Source organism: Psammomys obesus, unplaced genomic scaffold, assembly GCF_907164565.1.
Source record: "Psammomys obesus unplaced genomic scaffold, mPsaObe1.curated_primary_1811, whole genome shotgun sequence".
NCBI lineage: Eukaryota > Metazoa > Chordata > Mammalia > Rodentia > Muridae > Psammomys > Psammomys obesus.
The window spans coordinates 33,210,356-33,229,424 of NW_026585644.1; the positions used below are offsets into that span (position 1 = coordinate 33,210,356).

General features: G+C 38.2%; 1 protein-coding gene and 1 pseudogene across 1 annotated transcript in view; one reads left to right on the plus strand and one right to left on the minus strand.

The window, feature by feature from the left end:
* The window catches only part of Asxl2 (ASXL transcriptional regulator 2), a 43,072-nt gene extending 25,589 nt beyond the window's left edge, over positions 1-17,483 (minus strand). Inside the window, exons 1-3 of the mRNA XM_055621979.1 lie at positions 17,379-17,483; positions 12,290-12,437; positions 3,495-3,610 (exon numbers count right to left, since the gene is read on the minus strand). Of these exons, the coding sequence (XP_055477954.1) occupies positions 3,495-3,610; positions 12,290-12,437; positions 17,379-17,456 (342 nt within the window). The 5' untranslated portion in view covers positions 17,457-17,483. The remainder of the gene's footprint in view (positions 1-3,494; positions 3,611-12,289; positions 12,438-17,378) is intronic.
* Positions 17,484-18,390: 907 nt separating this feature from the next.
* On the plus strand, positions 18,391-19,069 carry LOC129687528 (40S ribosomal protein S2-like; annotated as a pseudogene).

Genomic DNA, 19,069 nt, shown 5'->3' on the forward strand with positions numbered 1-19,069 from the left:
CCTGTCTAGTGAGTAAGTGGTCTTCCACAGGCTGGGTCACAAACTTGGTTACACCTCTGGGGAAACCATTCAGAAGCCTGGCTGCAAATGTTGGCTCTGCCTCTGGACAACCCACTTTTAAGAGTCCTGTGGCTGTGCTCCCTGAAGAGTTGGCTCGAATGAGGTATCATTCCATGTTGGTCAACAGTGAACAGGTTTCTGACTCAAAGTTCTTCCCTATAGTGTCAAAGTATTTTTCTGGCTAGGCTTCCATGTATAGTTTCTAGATACTATGGTAGTATGGTTTAAAGAAAATCTGGGCTCAACATGTCAACTCCACAGCAGGGGCCTTTTCTGTTTCTATGGTTTATTTTTCCTTATGGAGAACAGACACTGACATCAGTATCTTCTGAATAAGACTCCTACCTTTTTTAGGTATGTTCTCTCATTAAACCTAGAGCTCATTATCCATTTAGAACAGGTGACTACAAGTCACAAGGCTATCACCAATTCTCTACACCCAACCCTGTGATTACAGCTATAATATGGCATGTATGACTCTTAGCATGAGTCCAGTGATCCAAACTCAGGCCTTCATGCTTGCTTACATAAAGTACCTGACCTACTGGGCCAACTGTGAAGCTTCTACCAAGAATCCTTCTTTTAAAAGATTTTCTTTATTTATTTACTTACTGACTTATCTATTTATTTTTATGTGTATGTGTTTTGTCTGCATGTCTGTGTACCATGTGCATGCAGTGCCCAAGGATGCCAGCAGAAGGCACTGAATCCCCTGGGACTGAAGTTACAGACCATTGTGAGATACCATTATTTTCATAAATGAGAAGATCTTAACCCCATGCTCTTAACCCCTGGGCCATCTCTCTAGACCCTCAACGATCTTAAGTCTTAGTTATTTATTTAATTCCATGTGTGTACAATGTGTGTACAGGTGTCTGCAGAAGCAGAAGGGTATCAGAGCTCTGGCACTGGAGCTAAACTGAGTGTTCTGATAGAGGTGCTAGAAACCAAACCCAGGTCTTCTGTAAAAGGGGACAGCACTCTTCATCATGAGCTGTAGCTCTATCCCTTTATTTTTATTTTTAGTTAGGGGTAATATATGTATTTGCACATGTGACCGCAGCAGCTGTGAAGATCAAAAGAGAGTGATGAATTCCCTGGAGCTAAAGTTACAAGCAATTGTTAGCCCAATGTGGGGGCTGGGAACTGCAATTGAGTTTTTTATGAGAGCAGCATCTTTTTGGTGATTTCTCCATATCTAAACTACTTAGCACAAACTTTTACAGCATAAACTTCTAATCTTCTATATAACTGTCCATCTTATAAATATGAATGTTTATATAATCTCTTGATTTATCTTAGGCACATATTAATTATATATATATATATATATGCAACATACACAAATAATATATGATAAATTTTATATGTAAGGCCATTAGCAACTTCTTACTGTTAACAAACTTTTGTGCAAATATTTTTCTGTGCATCTATCTTGAACATAAGTGCTAAATGTTTATTTCCATGCTCATGATGCATGTATATTTAAAATTTAGTAGATAATATAAAATTTCTCTCCAGTAAAGCTATAGTGGCTAGGGATATAGTTCAATGGCAATGTACAAGGAACCTATGTTCAATCATCTGTACTTAAAATGATTAAGAGGTTTTTATTACACTGTGTCAGTATATCAATAATCAACTTCACCCTACTTGTAATTCTTGATACAATAAAACTTCTAGTTTATAACAAGCTATGAGAATTCAAATGATGCTATTCAATGTTTTTCTAATTAATTGTCAGTTTTTAAAATAATTATTTGTTCTTAATTTTATGTGCAGTGGTGTTTTATCTGTGTAAGGGTGTTGGATCCTCTGGAACTGGTGTTACAAACAATTGTGAGCTGCCATGTGGGTGTTGGAAATTAAGTCCGGGTTCTTTGGAAGCACAATCAGTACACTTAACCACTGAGCCATCTCTCCAGCCCTACACTTGTCAGTTTGTATTTACTGATCTTTTGCTTTTTCTTGGAGAGGGTTGCTAGACAATGTCTTTCTACATAAACCAGGCTGCCTTGAAATTCGGATGACCCTGCCTCAGCCTCTTTAGTACTTGGATTATATGACTGTGAAACCAAAGTATTTCAAGAAAGAAAGAATAAAAGGGGGAAGACTAAACCAAACCAAACAAAAAAACAGCCTGAATACATACTGAGCCAATCCAAACAAATAAATGAACACGAGTAAAAGACAAATAAGAGAACACTGTATAACTTTACAGCAACAAATACAATAATTAAGTTAAAGGAACAGTTTACTTCTTTTTAAACATTTATTCATTTTTTGTGTATATTATGGAGTTGAGGAGGCATGAATGTGGAGGTCAGGAACAACTCCAGTTTTCTTTCCCACCGTGTGGGTTCCAGGAATCAATACAGGTTTTCAGGTTTGACAGGAAGTACCTTTATCTGCTAAGCAATCTCACTGGACCAGAAATGAACCAGTGAAGATTTCTAGGAAGGATCTCCAAAACTGATTCAAAAGGAGAAAAATCAACGGACTATTATACTAGCAAAAAACAATATAATACAAGAAAAATTATTTTTAAGTACTATTTTTTCAACCTAGGTAGTAAAGATAATTTCTACAAATTTCTTACCAAATATAGACTAAAATAAACAACTACACAGTCAATGTTATAATGGCAGAAATTTCTTCATTTCAAAACTGCACCAAATAGAATACTGCAAGATCTAAACTAAAAATAAAATAACAGACAGGGTGCTAATGTATAGGTCCAGCTGGCTTCAAAGTCTTCTCTCCCCACCTCAGCTTTCAAAGTGATAGGATTACAAGTATGTGCTATAATAACTGGATACAAACTATAACTTAAAAAAAAAAATTGTACAAAGTATGTAAAGAATGAGAATATGGGGACTATTCCACACTTAGATTTAGTGCAATATTAGGAAATCTATCAATGTGAGTCTATACAATAGAGTTAAAAAAAAAAAAAAAAAAGCAAAACAAAACAAAACAAAAACCTGATTATTACAATAAGTTACAAAGAAAACAAGCCTGAGGATTGGGAATGTAGCTCAGTGTGAGAAGCATAAAAATGCCTTGAAATTTTAAACACCAATTCATAATTCAGCACATGCACGGACACCTCAGCAAGCTAGCAAAACAACTCGGTTTTCAAAAACATGTTAAAAAGGATTTACCAAAACCCTACAATGAGTGTTCTACACACTGCACACAAATTACTAGTGGTAGATTAGCAGGCTGCTGACATTTACCTTGTAAAGACACAAATCAAAAAGCTTTCAAGAAATTTCAGTAAAAGAACAATTGATGCAGTGTTTTATTGAAATAGGGTCTTAAAATTTTATTGTCCATTACACAAAAGAACTAAAAGCATGAAACAGGAGGCTCTCATAATTATTTTTAATTGGGGAGATAATTCTTCTGATAAACACAGACTCAATGCTTACCTGCTTTAATGCCTTTTTGCTATGCTTCTGTGATGGAGAAATTACTTTACTTGCTGGAATGGTGGGTGATGGGCAGCCTGACTGGGGAGAGGATGGCTGCGACAGTCTAGATGATACTAGGAAAAAATTGACAAAGAAAAATTATGTTATCAGAGTTGATATCAAGCACCATTCCTTCCCCAGGTCATATGCTGCTACCTGTTAAGAACTGTGACCAAACACTTTAGGGAAGGATCTTCTTTTTGGAGTTGTACTGCAAACAGTCTCCCTTTTCAGTTTATTTCCTCAGAAAGTTCTAGTGTAGGATGATAGGACGGGGAAGGGGCGAGTATTAGTATATATTACTTCTCATTGTTTAATATATTAGAAGTGATTAAGCAAGCAGGAAGTCAGGTATAAATCCACATTACCAAATTAGAACTTAGAATAAGGTCCTAAGGATCTGTGTAGTATCTGTGTTCCTAAGGTAAACTTGAAGGTGGACAATGACAACACAACATGGTAGAAAGTCATGAGTAAGTTTAATTAAAATAATAATAATAATAATAAGGCCATTTCCACTTCAAAATTCTACCACTGTTTTAACCCTCCCTCATGGACACTTTTTAGGCTTTTAAGTTCAACAGAGATTTCTGTAGATTTCTTTGCTGGAAACAACCAACACCTACTTCATTATTCTCTGTCCTATATAGCCTGAGATTAACTACACAGAGGTCATGGTGGGCCTGCCTTTATGTTCTATAAAGTTTAACACTATATATGAGTACATTTTAAATTTCATTTTTACTTTATACATGTTGGTGTTTTGCATGTCTGTGTACCATTTGCAATTCCTGGTGCCCATAGAGACCAGAAGAGGTTGTGACATCCCCTGGAATGAGGATACAGAGAGTTGTGAAGTGCCATGAGGTTTTGGGAGTCAAATCTGGGTCCCTGGAAGAGCAGCCAGTACTCTATTGAGCCATCAATCCAGCTCCACTTAACGTGTGTGTATGTATGCATACATCTGAGGGCAGTGCCCACAGGGCTAAAGGACAGCGTCAGACCTTCTGGTGTGAAAGTTACAGGCACTGTGAGCTGCCTAATGTGCATGCTGGGAACCAAAACCATATCTTCTCCAAGTCCAATAAATATCTTTTATGGTAGGTAAGGAGAAAGATGGACATTGTTGATTCAGACATCTCATGTAAGAGCAAGGAAATTCAAGTTTGAGAGAGGAACAACCTACTGATGAGTCCTGAAAAATACATGTTGCCTAATTTCTTCTTTTTTAATACTTGACCTGAAAACATTTATAGCAAATTGGTATTTACTGGTTAAGACCATGAAGCTTCAAAATAAATAAACTATGTGCTGCTAGGTAGCTATTTGACACAAAAATAAGAGAGAATATACACAGTATAGTAACTTAGGGCTGGTGGATTTACAGTACTTTCTAATTCCAGAGGTAATTCAAATACCAAACTCCTGATAAAAACAATCTAAACACGTGTTAATAGTAATGAGCTATGGGAGACAGGGATCCCTTAAAAATTAAAAGGAGTATTTCACATAACTCAATGTTTTTCTTAACAACAACAAAAAGCAATGAAATCTCACAAGTTTTCTTTACAACAAAATAAAACTCCATCTATGCAACGTCTTTAATCACAGCACTTGTAAGGCACAGTCAAGAGGATCTCTGTGAGTTCAAAGCCAGCCTGGTCTACATAATGAGTTCCAGAACAGCCAACACTAAAGAGGTCCTGTTTTGGGGGTGGGGGGGTGGTGGTGGGGAGGAGTAGGAGTATCCATGCAGCTGTCATATTATTTACAACATATTTTGGGGAAAAGACAGAGACTTCCCTTAGTTATGACCACAAAACAATAAGAGATAACTGATTTTACTAATAAGTTTTTCTGACATTATTCCACCTTACCTTGACTTGAAATTCCATAAAGCTCTTCTTTGAACATACTTCCTGTCTGAAAGCTAAGAACCAAAACTACAAACTAATAATTTTCTCTACTTTACATAGAAATCAATAAGCTAAATGTAACATTGGAATGAGTTTCTAAATTCTAGTCTGTTCCTACTTCGCTGAAAGGTTACACATATATCAAGAGTTTCTATCAAATTTCAACTAAAAGTATCAGTTTTGCTGTCAGAGCTCTTTATTTTTGCACATAAAAAGGAAGTGGGTTTTGATACTATCTCATTGTTCTTCCTGTCTTATCCGAAATAGTGATGTCAAACTAAGAGTAAAGCCCTAAATAAGAAAAATGAACAGTCACAATTAGTTTGCTGTATTGGTAATTAGAACTGTGCTTTTAGTATTCTGTTTGTTGAAATCTTTTCAGTGTCTTACCTGTATAGCCCTGGCTGGCCTAGAACTCACTGTGTATACCAGACTGGTTTTGCAATGTTCCTGCTTCCACTTTGCCAAATGCTAGAATTTCTGATGTATGCCAACCCAATGAGCTTAAAAATTCTGTTGTATAGAAGCATGTATGTGGAAGTCAGAGGCCAGCTGTCAGGGTCAGCACTCTCTTTCCACCATGTAGGTTCCAAGGTTCAGGCTCAGGTCATGAGGATTAGCCTCAGTGCACCTGTTAAACCATTTCTCCAATCCCTTTGCTTTTATTTCTTTTCTTTTCTTCCTTGAGACAGGGTTATATATAGTAGCCTGGGATGGATCACAACTCTTTCTCTCTGCCTCAACCAAAGTAAAAAAAATGCCTTGTTAAATGAAGTAGCTCTTCCTATTTGGCTACAGGATTGCCACATTTATTTCCACAGGAATATAAAAATTCATAAATACATAAGACATATCTAACATTTGATAGGATACTATACCAGGAATGATCCAAAAATAATAATTTTAAATTATAAGACAGACTAAGTTATTCTTTATTACTGCTGGCTCAGCATTTATCCATCGTTTGTCCATGTCTTAAAAATATCAGAGCTGCTCAAGTATATATGAGCTTCATGTACACCTCCCACTCCACTATCCAAGCTATTCTCCTCCCAGATTTATAGGTTATCTACAATTACTTCAGAGAATATCTTACCATAGTATTATTCAAGGAGAAAATAGCTGATACTGTACTATTTCTACAAGAGAAATCAATTAAAGACAGATCAAAAGCAATGTTGAATGTTATTACCTAGTTGTTTTTTTTAAGGTTTGTCTTTTTATTTATTTATATGCATGAGTGCTCTATCTACATGTACACTGCATGCCAGAAGATGACGTCAGATCCCAGTATAGATGGTTGTGAGCCACCATGTGGTTGCTGGGAATTGAACTCAGGACCTCTGGAAGAGCAGACAAAGCTCTTAACCTCTGAGCCATCTCTCCAGCCCCCTAACCTAGTTGTTAAAGTCTTCTATTATTATGTACAATGTAGAGCAAGGTTATACTATTCAAACTTACCAATAGAACTATGGACAAGGAATTTTACAATTATTACTTAAGATATTTCTGTATCACAATGCATTTACTCAAAATTCTTTGACATGACTACTAACACATTATTTCTGAGCAAAAAAGTACCAGCAATCAAGCACTGGCACTAGCTACTGCTGGAAAGGCTGCTGTAGCATGTATAGCTTTTTTTTTCTTTTTTTTTTTTTTTTAACTAAAAACAAACAAACCCCACATCTTTATTTTACATGAACGGGTGTTTGTCGACATGTACACATGCATATTGTGTGTTATCTAGTACCCACAGAGGCCAGAAAAGAGGATGGATTCCCTACTGAACTTACAGATGGTTACGAGTTGCTATATGGATGCCGGAAAAGAAACCTGGATCCTCTGCAAGAACAAGTGTTCTTAAATGCTGAACCATCTCCTTAGCCCCAACGTGGGTGGCTCTCGAATGGTGGAGATGAGGCATGTGGATCTCTATGTGTGAAGTTCCAGGCCAGCCCAGGATACACAATGAGCCCCAGTCTCCAAAAACAAAGATAGATGTGGTATCATGCTTATTACTCCAGGACTTGGAGGGTAGAGCCAGTCAGCTCCAGACTACATGAGATCCTGTGAGCATTTCATCCCCCAAAGAAAAATGCTCCAATATATTCCAAGAGATTGATTTTTGTTCAGTTTAGTCTGGTCACATTTAATGTTGACCTCTTTGTTTAGGATGCCTTGTAGAAAACATGAATCTTGCTGCTTTTCTTTGCTTGATGCCTTGACTTTGCTCCTAAACTACGATCTACAATTTTCAAACCTACAGAAAAAACAAACAAAAAAATCTAAGCTGGAGAGAAGTGGGGGAAAAAAAGACAAAGCCCCTTTCACTTTATCCTTCCCAAACCAGCTGCTTAAAAGTCTGCAGAATAGAAGACCCTGGGCCACAGCTGCTATTCATCATTATCAGGGATTATTCTGAAATCATTCATCAAGGATTTGCAACAGAAAGTCCTACTTCATTTTGTTTTCATCCCATTTGTATCTGACAACTGAAGTTTGTGTGCCTCTCCAATGAGCTTGTAAACTTACCACTAAGATTGTCTGATTAGTTTTCTTGAACTGTATGTGTAGTAGCTATACCAGAAAACATAAATGCACTGATGAATTTGCTCTATGCTCCCAAAGAGTAGCACAATCATTACCACTGGCAATGGGGGAAAAAGAAAAGCTATTTTCTTCTGATACAACACATCAACGGTTCCCAAGGCAGTAAAAACTAACAAGTCTTTTATTATGGGAAGCCTATCTTAAGGTCTAAGGTAGTTTACTACCACTCAAATTTAGAAGAGATTCAAGCTGGAGAAAACTTTGTCTACTTTATCCAGGAACATCAATACCTCCGTAAGGTACTCAGTAGCCCCAAATTTCTATCGCCACATATAGCTTATTTAAATATGAGGATTTAAAAAAATAAATTTCCCTCTTCAAATAGAAGCTAACAAAAAGTTACAGAATAACTAGTACAAACAGATGACAAAATGTTATCCATAATAGGAAAATCCCTTTCAGGGAAAGGGCTGCAATGTACCCATTACTCCTTAAGTGTCTTCATTAGCTATAAAACAGGTTATCAAAAGGCATGAGCATATAAAAAAAAAAAAAAAAAAGGTAAAAGAGCAAAGACAGGCAGTCTGCATCTGGTGTTTGCTAACAGTAATGAGCATTCTATTCCTAGTAAGGAGAGAGATGAGAACAGTAAGTGTTCCAAGTTTGGAAGAGAAAATTAGAAGAGTTGCAAATAAGTAATTGTAAGCATCTTCTATGATGGAAATAGTCGAGAATAAACCAAGGTAAAATTTAGAATGTTGTCCAACACATTTCACTAAATTAAAAAAACAAACAAAAAAAAATTTGCATACTTTTTTTCTTTTTTGAGGTATGATCTCCTTATGTAGTCCTGACTGGTCTTGAATTTCTATCTGTCTGCATCTGCCTCCCTACATAAAGGTGGAAACTGCACAAAGCTGTCCAATGACCTACACATGTACACCATGGCATAGTCCCCATTCCAGCCAGTGTCTCTGTGTCAACCTCAACACACACACACACAATTAAAACTAACCACTGACTTAAACACAAAACTTAAGATTATAAAACTTCTAGAAGATACAAAAGAAAATACAGGTGAGCTTTGATTTGGTCATGACTTTTAGATACAATACCAAAGGCTCAAGTCCACAAAACAAAGAACTGATAAACTGGACTACATTCAACTTTAAAACTTGTGCTTTGTAAAAAGAAACTGCCAGAGCCAGGACTGAAGAGATGGCTTGGTGGGTACAAGCCCTTGACAAAAACCTGACAATGTGAGCTAAGATCTCTGAAACTCATAAAAATCAGACCCGGAAGCAAGTATCTGCAATCCCAGTGTTTCTAAGGCCAAATGGGAGAATCTGCCCAGAAGCTTAAGACTAGTGGCAGAAATCAGAGAGTCTGACTCAAAACAAGGTATAAGTGGCGAGAACCAACCCCTGAACCAACCCACACTACGGATGCCACATGTGAGTCTGTACGCATATTCATATATATACAAACACACATTTGGAGGGGAAAAACTGCCACAAGAATTAAAAACAATACAAAACATAACAAAACTAGGCAAACAAACAAGCACACACACACACACACATACACACCCCAAAAAAACCCCACACCTATAGTTTTGGAGAAAATACATAGAAAAAACTTACCGAACAAAAGACTATAATCCAAGGCTAGAGAGCTGGCTCAGCAGTTAAGAGAACTGGCTACTCCTGCAGAGGACCCAGATTCAATTCCCAGCACCCACATGGTGGCTCATAACCATCCATAACTCCAGTCCCAGGGGATCCAATGCCCTCTTCTGGCATCTGTGGGTACCAGGTACGCACATGATACAGACATACATGCAGGCAAAACTTACACATAAAATAAAAATAAATAAAAAGACTGCTATTCAAAATGAACAAGAAACTCATCAAAGCCAACAATAAAAAATTAACATCCTAACCTTAACGAAAATGGGCCAAGGACCTGGGCACACTTCTGAACAAAGAACATATTCAAATGAAAAATAAGCATGCAGAAAGACTTCTACATCACATGCAATCATGAAAATACAACAGTGACATACTGATATGCACCTATTAGAATGGCCAAAATCCAGAAGACTAATAGATAACACACAATGCTGGTAAGGATATAAAGCAACAGAACTACTATTCTCTGCTGGTGGAAACAGAGCAGCAGTCACTGCAGCAGAGTGTCAGCTTCTTACAAAATTTAACATATTCTCCTCATAATGCAGCAGCCACACTTCTGTGAATTTATAGACACAACATATGCCCACAGAAAAACTTCTGCACAAAGGTCATAAGAGTTTTCACTCACAATTGCCAAAACATAAGTAACAAACACATCTTTTAATTGGTGAATGGCTATTTGCAAATGTGGAATACTATTTAGCTTTACAGGAAAATGTACCATAAGCCATGAAAACACATGGAGAAATCTCTAATACATAGCACTAAATGAAAACTGCCATTCGGGAGCCAGTAAGGTGGTTTGTTGGGTAAAGACCCTGCCATCAAGCTTGACCACATGAGTTGGAAGGCCAGGACCCACATAGGCAGGAGAAAATCAATTCCTCTAAGTTGTCCTTTGACCCCTATATAAATGTCATGGCACTATCACACGTGAGTACAGGTGTACGTGCACATGGACCAGTGTGCATATATATGTGTGTGTGCACACACACAATTTTTAAAAGTTTTTCGAGACAAAATTTTACTGTGTAGCCTTGGCTGTCCTGTAAAACTGCAGCTCGGCAGATCAAGCTGGTCTCAAGCTCACAGAGATCCACCTGCCTCTGTATACCAAATCCTGGGATAAAGGTGTGCACACCACCAACCAGCCACAGGAGAGAAAAAAAAAAAACATAATTTTAAAAAACAATGCCCATCTGAAAAGATACCAACTTTACAACAGTCTTAAAAAGGCGAAGCTATGAAGACAATAGAAAAGATCAGAAGACAGGCCAGAGGGGATACTTGGGGCAGTAAGGCTATTCTGAATAAGACACATATGTATACATGTCTTTGTAAACTATGCAGCTGTCCCAAGTCTAAGAAGGTACACTACCAAGAACAAATTCCAATGTGAACAACAAAATCTGGGTGACAAAAATATGCCAGTATAGATTACCAAAGTACAACTAACAAATGTGGAACAAATGAAAGAAGGGACATGGGACAATCATGACTGCTAAATACAAGTACCAAAACATGTAATTTGAGCACTCAGAGGCAGGATGATTAGCCAATTGAATGCCATCCTGGTCTATATATATCTAGTTGTAAACCAGTGCTACATGGCAAGACCTTGTCCCAAAAAGCCAAGAAAAATATGTACACAAAAAAGCACAAGCAAAACCCAATGTCAGCAAGTCTGTGCATGTTAGAGTAGAAAGCAAATGGAAATACTGTACTTTCCACTCAATCTGAACCTAAAAGAAAAGGACCAAAAGGACATTTTATATGTTGGTGGGTGTATTTGAGTGTGCACTGTGTAAAGAGACCACAGTTCACACTGACGGTCTTCCCTGATATTTTCCATGGGTTTTTTTCCTTTGCGTATGTATGTGCAGTGTGCATGTTATGTGTGCAGAGGTTGATCTCTTGTTGAACCCCAAGCTTGTCACACTTGAGCTAGTCTAGCTAACTAGTAACCCCGTCTTTGCTTAAGTGACGGCTGTGATTATAGGCGACTGTCAATGCCTGCCCAACTTTTACATTCTGGGGATCTGAACTGTGGTCCTTATGCTGAAACTCTATTACAGCTCCCCTCATACACCCCACAATATAACCCTCTTTCAACTTCATGGTTTTTGGCTTTGCTTTTCATAATCCAAAGTCCTCTCTCCTTTCCCTCCCCCAACTCTCACTCATGCATGCCTGTATGCGCAGGTGTGCATACACACACACACACATTGTGAGAAAGGGTCTCTCATCGCCCCTGGAGCTCACAGTGTTGGCTAGACTGCATGGCCAGTGAACCAAGAAATGTATGCCCCCCCATCCCCATTACTGTTGATATATATCCATAGGTGCTGGGATCCAAACCCAAAACAGCAATCTCCCAGTCCCTAACAGAAAAGTATATTTAAAAAAATTCCTCAGTCACACAGTCAGAGAGATCCATGAGACTAGTAGCTGCTGCCCTATGTCTGACAGGTTCAATACAAACGCTAGAATCCCTGCAGGGACTACTGCAGAGCACTAACCTATCAGGGAAAGAAGAAGTTGATGATCTGAGAAGAGTGGGAAGGCACTGCCTGCAGCAGTCGGAGATTACCTTTCCTTTTCCACCTGCTCTTTCTCCCCTCTTTGTTGCTGCCACCATCACTGCTGCTGCTGTTCTCAGAGCTCTGAGAATCTGACTGACCATCACTGCTTTCTTCTGAACCTTCTGACAGCTCTTTCACTCCATCTGGCACATCTTTCTGAAAATGTAGGCATCCTGTTAGGATTGTTACCATTTTAGCATATTGAAACTAAATTTCTAATATGTAATGCAATAAATAATTAACTGATTAATTTTTAATTTTTAGTATTATAAAATAGTAAAACCACCAATATTTGCTGAAATCCTGATACTTCCCTTTTTTGGGACAAATAACTTAATTTTCCATCTATACCTAAAGATAAAAATTATATACAACATTCATATGCAGGCATAACATATGTTTAAATTACACCAAAACTGGTAGATATAAATTCAGGTAAAAGATGAAATGTTCAAGTTTAAAAGCTAATAATAATATTGTTAGACATATTTTTGTGAGTGTAGGGTAGTACCCTATGTATTCTGAGTTAAATTAAAGTCAGGAAAAAAAGATCATATTATTTTCATCTAACTGGTTCATCATATAGGTTAATGAGTAGCAGCAAAGAAAAAGGAGCACTATTTGTTTTTGTTGTTTTAAGAATCACATCAATCTCTTTAGTGTCATCTTTGAATAATGAGAATGTTAACTAGAAAGAATAACTAGGCTCATTTAGTTGCATATGAAAGGCTAGGGAAGAATGGCTTTCTGGCTTTATCTTCTCCCAACTACACAGCCTTAGTCTAAATTAATCTCTAATGCCTTAATTTTAGTCTCTAAGGTGGGGTAACAGTACCTACCTTAAAAGGTCACATAGAAATTAAATGAGCTAGTTAATATTAGCTGTTTAGAATAGTGCCTTTACAGGAACTCATTATTAGTTACTATGTATTTATATAGTACAAAAACATATACAAATAAATGAATTAGTGAATGTTATTTCTCTTATGGATTTTCTTTCCATCAGTACACTGTATAGTCCCACATATTTTTTGTACTCAAATTAAAAAAATGAACTGACAGACAAAAAAAAAAAAAAAAAGATCCTACATCTAACTGGCACCACATGACATATTCCCAAGACCACTAAGTCCAACTGAGTAAGAACAGTTATTTTCCACTTAAATTTCTCTCTAATCCATCTCTTATGTTACACACTTTCTTAAAATACAGACCCCATATTTTTATATTCCTTCCTTCAAAATGCAGGACAGCTTTTATAGAGTTAGTTGCCAGCCAGACATCTTGACCTGTAGGTTCAACAAGTATCTGAAATACAAATATAATTATCTTCTTTTTGCAAAAAACTTGTGATCCCTCTGGGATCAACGGCTCATGCCCCAAATCTTAGAATCTTTTCTCACCCACTGTCTTACGCATCCCAAATGCAATGTGTTCTATTTCTCTAATGTCTCTTGGGTCTACCTGTTTTACTACTCTTGAGTACTTCCTTCAAAGTGTAATCACCTTTACATGAAAATCTTCTTAAAAAACAGACTTGATCACATGGTTCTCCCTGAAAACCTCTGCCATCTACTTACTAAACACCCCACCCAAACACACAGAACTCAGTCAGGGTCAAACTTAATTGTTAACTAATGTTTATCAATTACCTTGACTCGAATGATTATCACTTAATCTAATTTTTTCTATTTTCAAATCCATTCAGAATTTCACCTGTCCCTTCATTTAGGCTGCTCATATCCCCGAAGGCCTCACTCCTCTTCTATGTGTATGTTCAAGTTCAGCTTAAATCTTACCAGTAAATAGCACAAACTTTCTAGATACTTTTATTCAAAATAAGTATTTTGCTCCAAATATTAAACATTTTAATACCAAAAATGTGAGCACTAGAGAGAACAGTAACTGTAGTTCATCCACCTTAGTCTCTTTTATTCTGGCATAGACTTGACAATGTGATACAAGACGTACATTATTTAAACTCTAAATTCTCTTTTCTTTAAAGATTTATTATATATTTATTGTACATTGTTTTGCATGTGTGCATATGTGTACCGTGTGTGTGTGCAGTGCTAGTGGAAGCCAGAAGAGGGCATCAGGCTAGAAAGTGAACCCCACTCCTGTGCAATATCAGCAAATACTCTTTAACTGCTGAGCCTTCTCTCCAGCTTTAAAAACTGAACTCTTGATGCAGAGTACTAAGAATCTTGTACTTTTCTGATCAATGGCAGGATTAGGAGAATCTATTGTTCTGCTATTTGGTCTTTGACTCTAGTTCCTGAAATAGGCACCCACGTGACTTAGCACCTCAGGAATGGACCATCTGTTTTGATGACTCTTTGTGGGCTCCAGAATGGCCTGCATCAGAGTGGGGCAGACTACTAAGAGATACAATTGTGTGATTAGAAAGTTGAAACCTTTAGCCTAGCTCTAGAGGATGAAGACTCAGTTGATGGCCAATTGACAGAAACATGTTCATATCACACATTTTCCATAATAGGGCTTTGGATGAGCTTGCATATGGCTAAGATCGTGTTTGCACTTGGAGGCTGATGAGCCATGACAGCTTCCATACTCAATGACCACACCTCACTTTATGAATGTCTTCTATCTCAATTCAAATTACTAGAAAACAAAGTTTTTCTCTGACATCTTCTGTAAAGAGTCCTAGAAAGTTAATCAAACACAAGAACAACATGGAAACTTCAAGTAGAGCTGGTTTATCAGGGGTTAGAGGTCATAACCAAAGACTTAAAACTGAAGGGTAATCAGTGGTATGGGGCCCTTAGCCAGACAGTGTAAAAACTGAGTTAAATTAAAGGGCACCTACCTGATTTCAGTGGGAGAATTACTTGATGTATAGGAGAAACCCACAAACACCTGGTATCAGAGAACTGTCCTACGTGGTATTAAGAATAGAAAATACATTTTGAGGGGTTCCCTCCTGTCTCTACAACCCAGTAAGCACTTAATGAATGTAATTAAAATCACAGAAGATCTTAGAATAGCTAAAATACCAAAAAAGTAAAAGCTTCATTTGGAATTCAAGTCTCATAACACACAAATACTAAACACTGCAAACAGAGTCAGAGAAAATTAAGATTGAAAAGCAAGACAGGATTTTATATATTGTGCAGATTGGCACTAAACTCATTATAAAGCTCAGGGTGGTCCAGAACTGGACATGATCCTTTTGCCTTGGTCTCCTGAGTATTATGATTGATAAACATAAACCACCACTTTCAGATGCTAGATGTGGGGTTGTGCTCCTCTTGTGTTTTGTCTGAGACAAGATCCCACAGTCCATCACAGGCTTGCCTGGCTAAAACTCAGGGATACCTACATCTGCCTCCTGAGTACTGGGATTAAAGGCACACATGGCCACCACACCTGGAAAATGTTCATTTGTTTTGTTTGTTTTACACTAATGTGTAAGCACAGGCACCATATGAAAGTTAGAGAACAACTTGTGGAAATTGGTTCTACGTATTCATATATACGTATCCAGGGCATCAAAAACAGGTTGTTGGTGCCTTTACATGCCGATCCACCTCAGGCCCCCAGGTGAGATGTTTTTAACATTAGTGGATGCCACACTACCACTGAGCATTGCGATGAGTAGCTCAGAGATAAGAGATAATGGGTCAGGGGTACCTATGGATATGTCACTTTGGGTGTAACTTTGCCCAACATTCATTCTGGCTTGCTGATAAACTTCCTTTGAGAAACAACTACTCTCCTTAATTATCAGGCTGTCACAAGCTTAATCTCAACCTTACATCAGGGTGACAGTGATTCTACACATTTGACAATAGCCATAATTCATGTACAGTGTCACATGGGCTGGGCCAAACTAAGAAAGTTAAATCTGAATGAGGTGAGAGCCTCTTGCTCTAGTTACTGGAGTCTTGTCTCTCTAGACTTACAGTTTGCAGAATGGAGATGCAGAATGAATTCATATACGATGAGAAGAGGCTGACTGAGAATAAAGCTAAAAGAAAGAAGAGAGACCACGACCAAATGACATCTTTTTGATCAGCGGGATCCAGCCTGGATTTCCCAGGAAAGTTTAGCTGCATGAGTTAATAAACTCCCTAGCCTTCTTACTAAGATCACTTAGGTCTGCTTTCCTACTTGTAAGTGAAAGGATATTGTTAAGAAAAGACCACCATTTTCATGTACAAACTAGACATTAGCCAGATTGCTATGGAAGAAATATGGGCATTAAGTCTTATCAGAGTTCCTATTCTTATTCTGATACCATATAGCCAACATAGGTAAAGAAATCACATCTTTTAAACTTTAGTTTTCTCCATTATAAAAACAGGCCTAATAACCATAACTGTAATTTTAGTGGGGAAGTCCATGAGTAAAGCAAAGCATATATGGCTCTAGGCAGTATGTTTCAAAGTTATACCCAATTTATAATTTAAATATTTTGAGGTTCTTTAAAATAAGAAGTAGGGGCTAGAGGCTGGAGAGATGGCTCAGAGGTTAACAGCATTGGATGTTCTCCCAAAGGCCCTGAGTTCAATTCCCAGCACCCATGTGGTGGCTCATAACCATCTAAAATGAGATCTGGTGCCCTCTTCTGGCATGTAAGCAGAATAATGTATAAATAATAAATAAATAAATTTCTTGGGGAAAAAAAGTAGGGGCTGGAGAAGGAGCTCAGCAGTTAAGAGCACTGACTGCTGCTCCTTCCTCCAGAGGACCCAGGTTCAATTCTCAATACCCAAAAAGAAGCCAACAACCAACTGAAACTCTAGTTCCAGAGGATCTAATACCTTCCTTCTGGCATCCATGAGTACGGCATGTATGTGTTGCACATACAGGCAGGCAAAACACACACACATAAAATAAATCTCAAAAAAAAAAATTTAAGTAAGAATATATACAAAGGGTACCTTCTTAATGTTCATATGATCCTGAGTTCAACTCCCAGAAGATCTTCCTCCTCCCCAAAACTTATTTACTTACTTTAGGACTGGAAATAATTATTTCCTAGAAATAAGTTCCTCAAGTGCAGAATTCTGTCTCTATAACTCAATTATGATATGTTGTCACTTACTATTTCTTGTCTCCCCAACAACTTACCTTCAAAGTATACACTCCCATTCTACCTGGGACTTTATAGAAGATGCCCTCTTCACCTCGGGAGTTTGTGTGCAGCATTGCATTTAAGCATGCAAGAGGAGATGTCCCACTACAAAGCAAAGAAGGCGGAGAACATAGTGATCAGCTTATCTCTGAATCATCTTTGTAATCTAACTCAAAATTTTAATTGATAAATATTCCTTTCTTTACTTTTCTACTAACTATAAAGTATATCAATATAGAAAGAGATTCCATGAAGAAAATGAATGGAAAATTCATCCTTGAGTATCTAAAGGGGAAAAAAAATTCTTAACCTAAAACTTATGTAGAAGCAAAATAAAAAATCCACATATAGCAGTATCAAATTTATTTTGCAAATCAATTTATACATGAAACTTTACAAGTGTACATAAAGGTAGAAAGCATGCACACATGGATGAGTGCCTGTGGGTGCGCATACATGCACGCACAAATTCAAGATTTATCACCAGGGAGTGGTGGCACACACCTACACAAAGTGAGTCCAGGACAGCCAAGGATACACAGAGAAACACTGTCTTAAATAAAATTAAAAATCTTATCCTTTTGTATGCTGCTACACTAAACTAAATCTGATCTATAAAACTAAATTGCCATGGTTTCTTGTACTTAAACCTATCTGAAGATCACTTTAAAAGGCATTTAGCCACAGAGGAGGACATTGCAGCCAGTCCTGAAGAGACCTGATAAGCCCCTATCAGTGAACTTAGAGAGGGGCAGGGAAGAGATGAGGGAGGGAATGACGAGGGGGTACAAATTAAAAAAAACTGTAATAAAAAAAAAGGTAGTCTTTCTCTTCTTCTTTGGGAATACACCAAATGGTGGATGATGCTGGTGCAGGGGCTTAGGAGGCCGACTTCCACAGGCTTCCACAACAAGGATATGGTGGGGGTGGGTGCAGGCGTGGCCAAGGCAGTGGGGCTCCTGGAGGTAAAGCCTAAGGAGTGGAGGATTCCCTGTCACCAAGCTGGGCCGCCTGGTTAAGGACATGAAGATAAAGTCCTTGGAGGAGATCTACCTGTTCTCACTGCCCATTAAGGAATCTGAGATTATAAACTTTTCCCTGGGTGCATCCCTAAGGATGAGGTTCTAAAAATTTTGCCAGTGCAGAAGCAGTCACGGATGGCCAGTGGATCAGGTTCAAGGCTTTTGTCGCTATTGGGGGCTAAAATGGTCACGTTGGTCTTGGTGTTAAGTGTTCCAAGGAGGTAGCCACTGCCATCCAAGGAGCCATCATCTTGGCTAAGCTTTCCATCATCCCTGTGCGGAGAGGCTATTGGGGCAACAAGACTGGCAAACCCCACACCATTCTGCAAAAGGTAACAGGCCACTGTGGCTCTGTTTTGGTGCATCTCATCCCTGCCCCCAGAGGCACTGGCATTGTCTCTGCTCCTGTGCCCAAGAAGCTACTGCTGATGGCCAGTATTGATGACTGATACACATCAGCCAGAGGCTGCACTGCCACCCTAGGCAACTTTGCCAAGGCCACCTTTGATGCCATCTCCAAGACCCACAGCTACCTGACCCCTGACCTCTGGAAAGAGACTGTGTTCACCAAGTCTCCTTATCAGGAATTCACTGATCATCTTGTGAAAACCCACACCAGAGTCTCTGTTCAGAGGACCCACACTCCAGCTGTGGCTACCACCTAA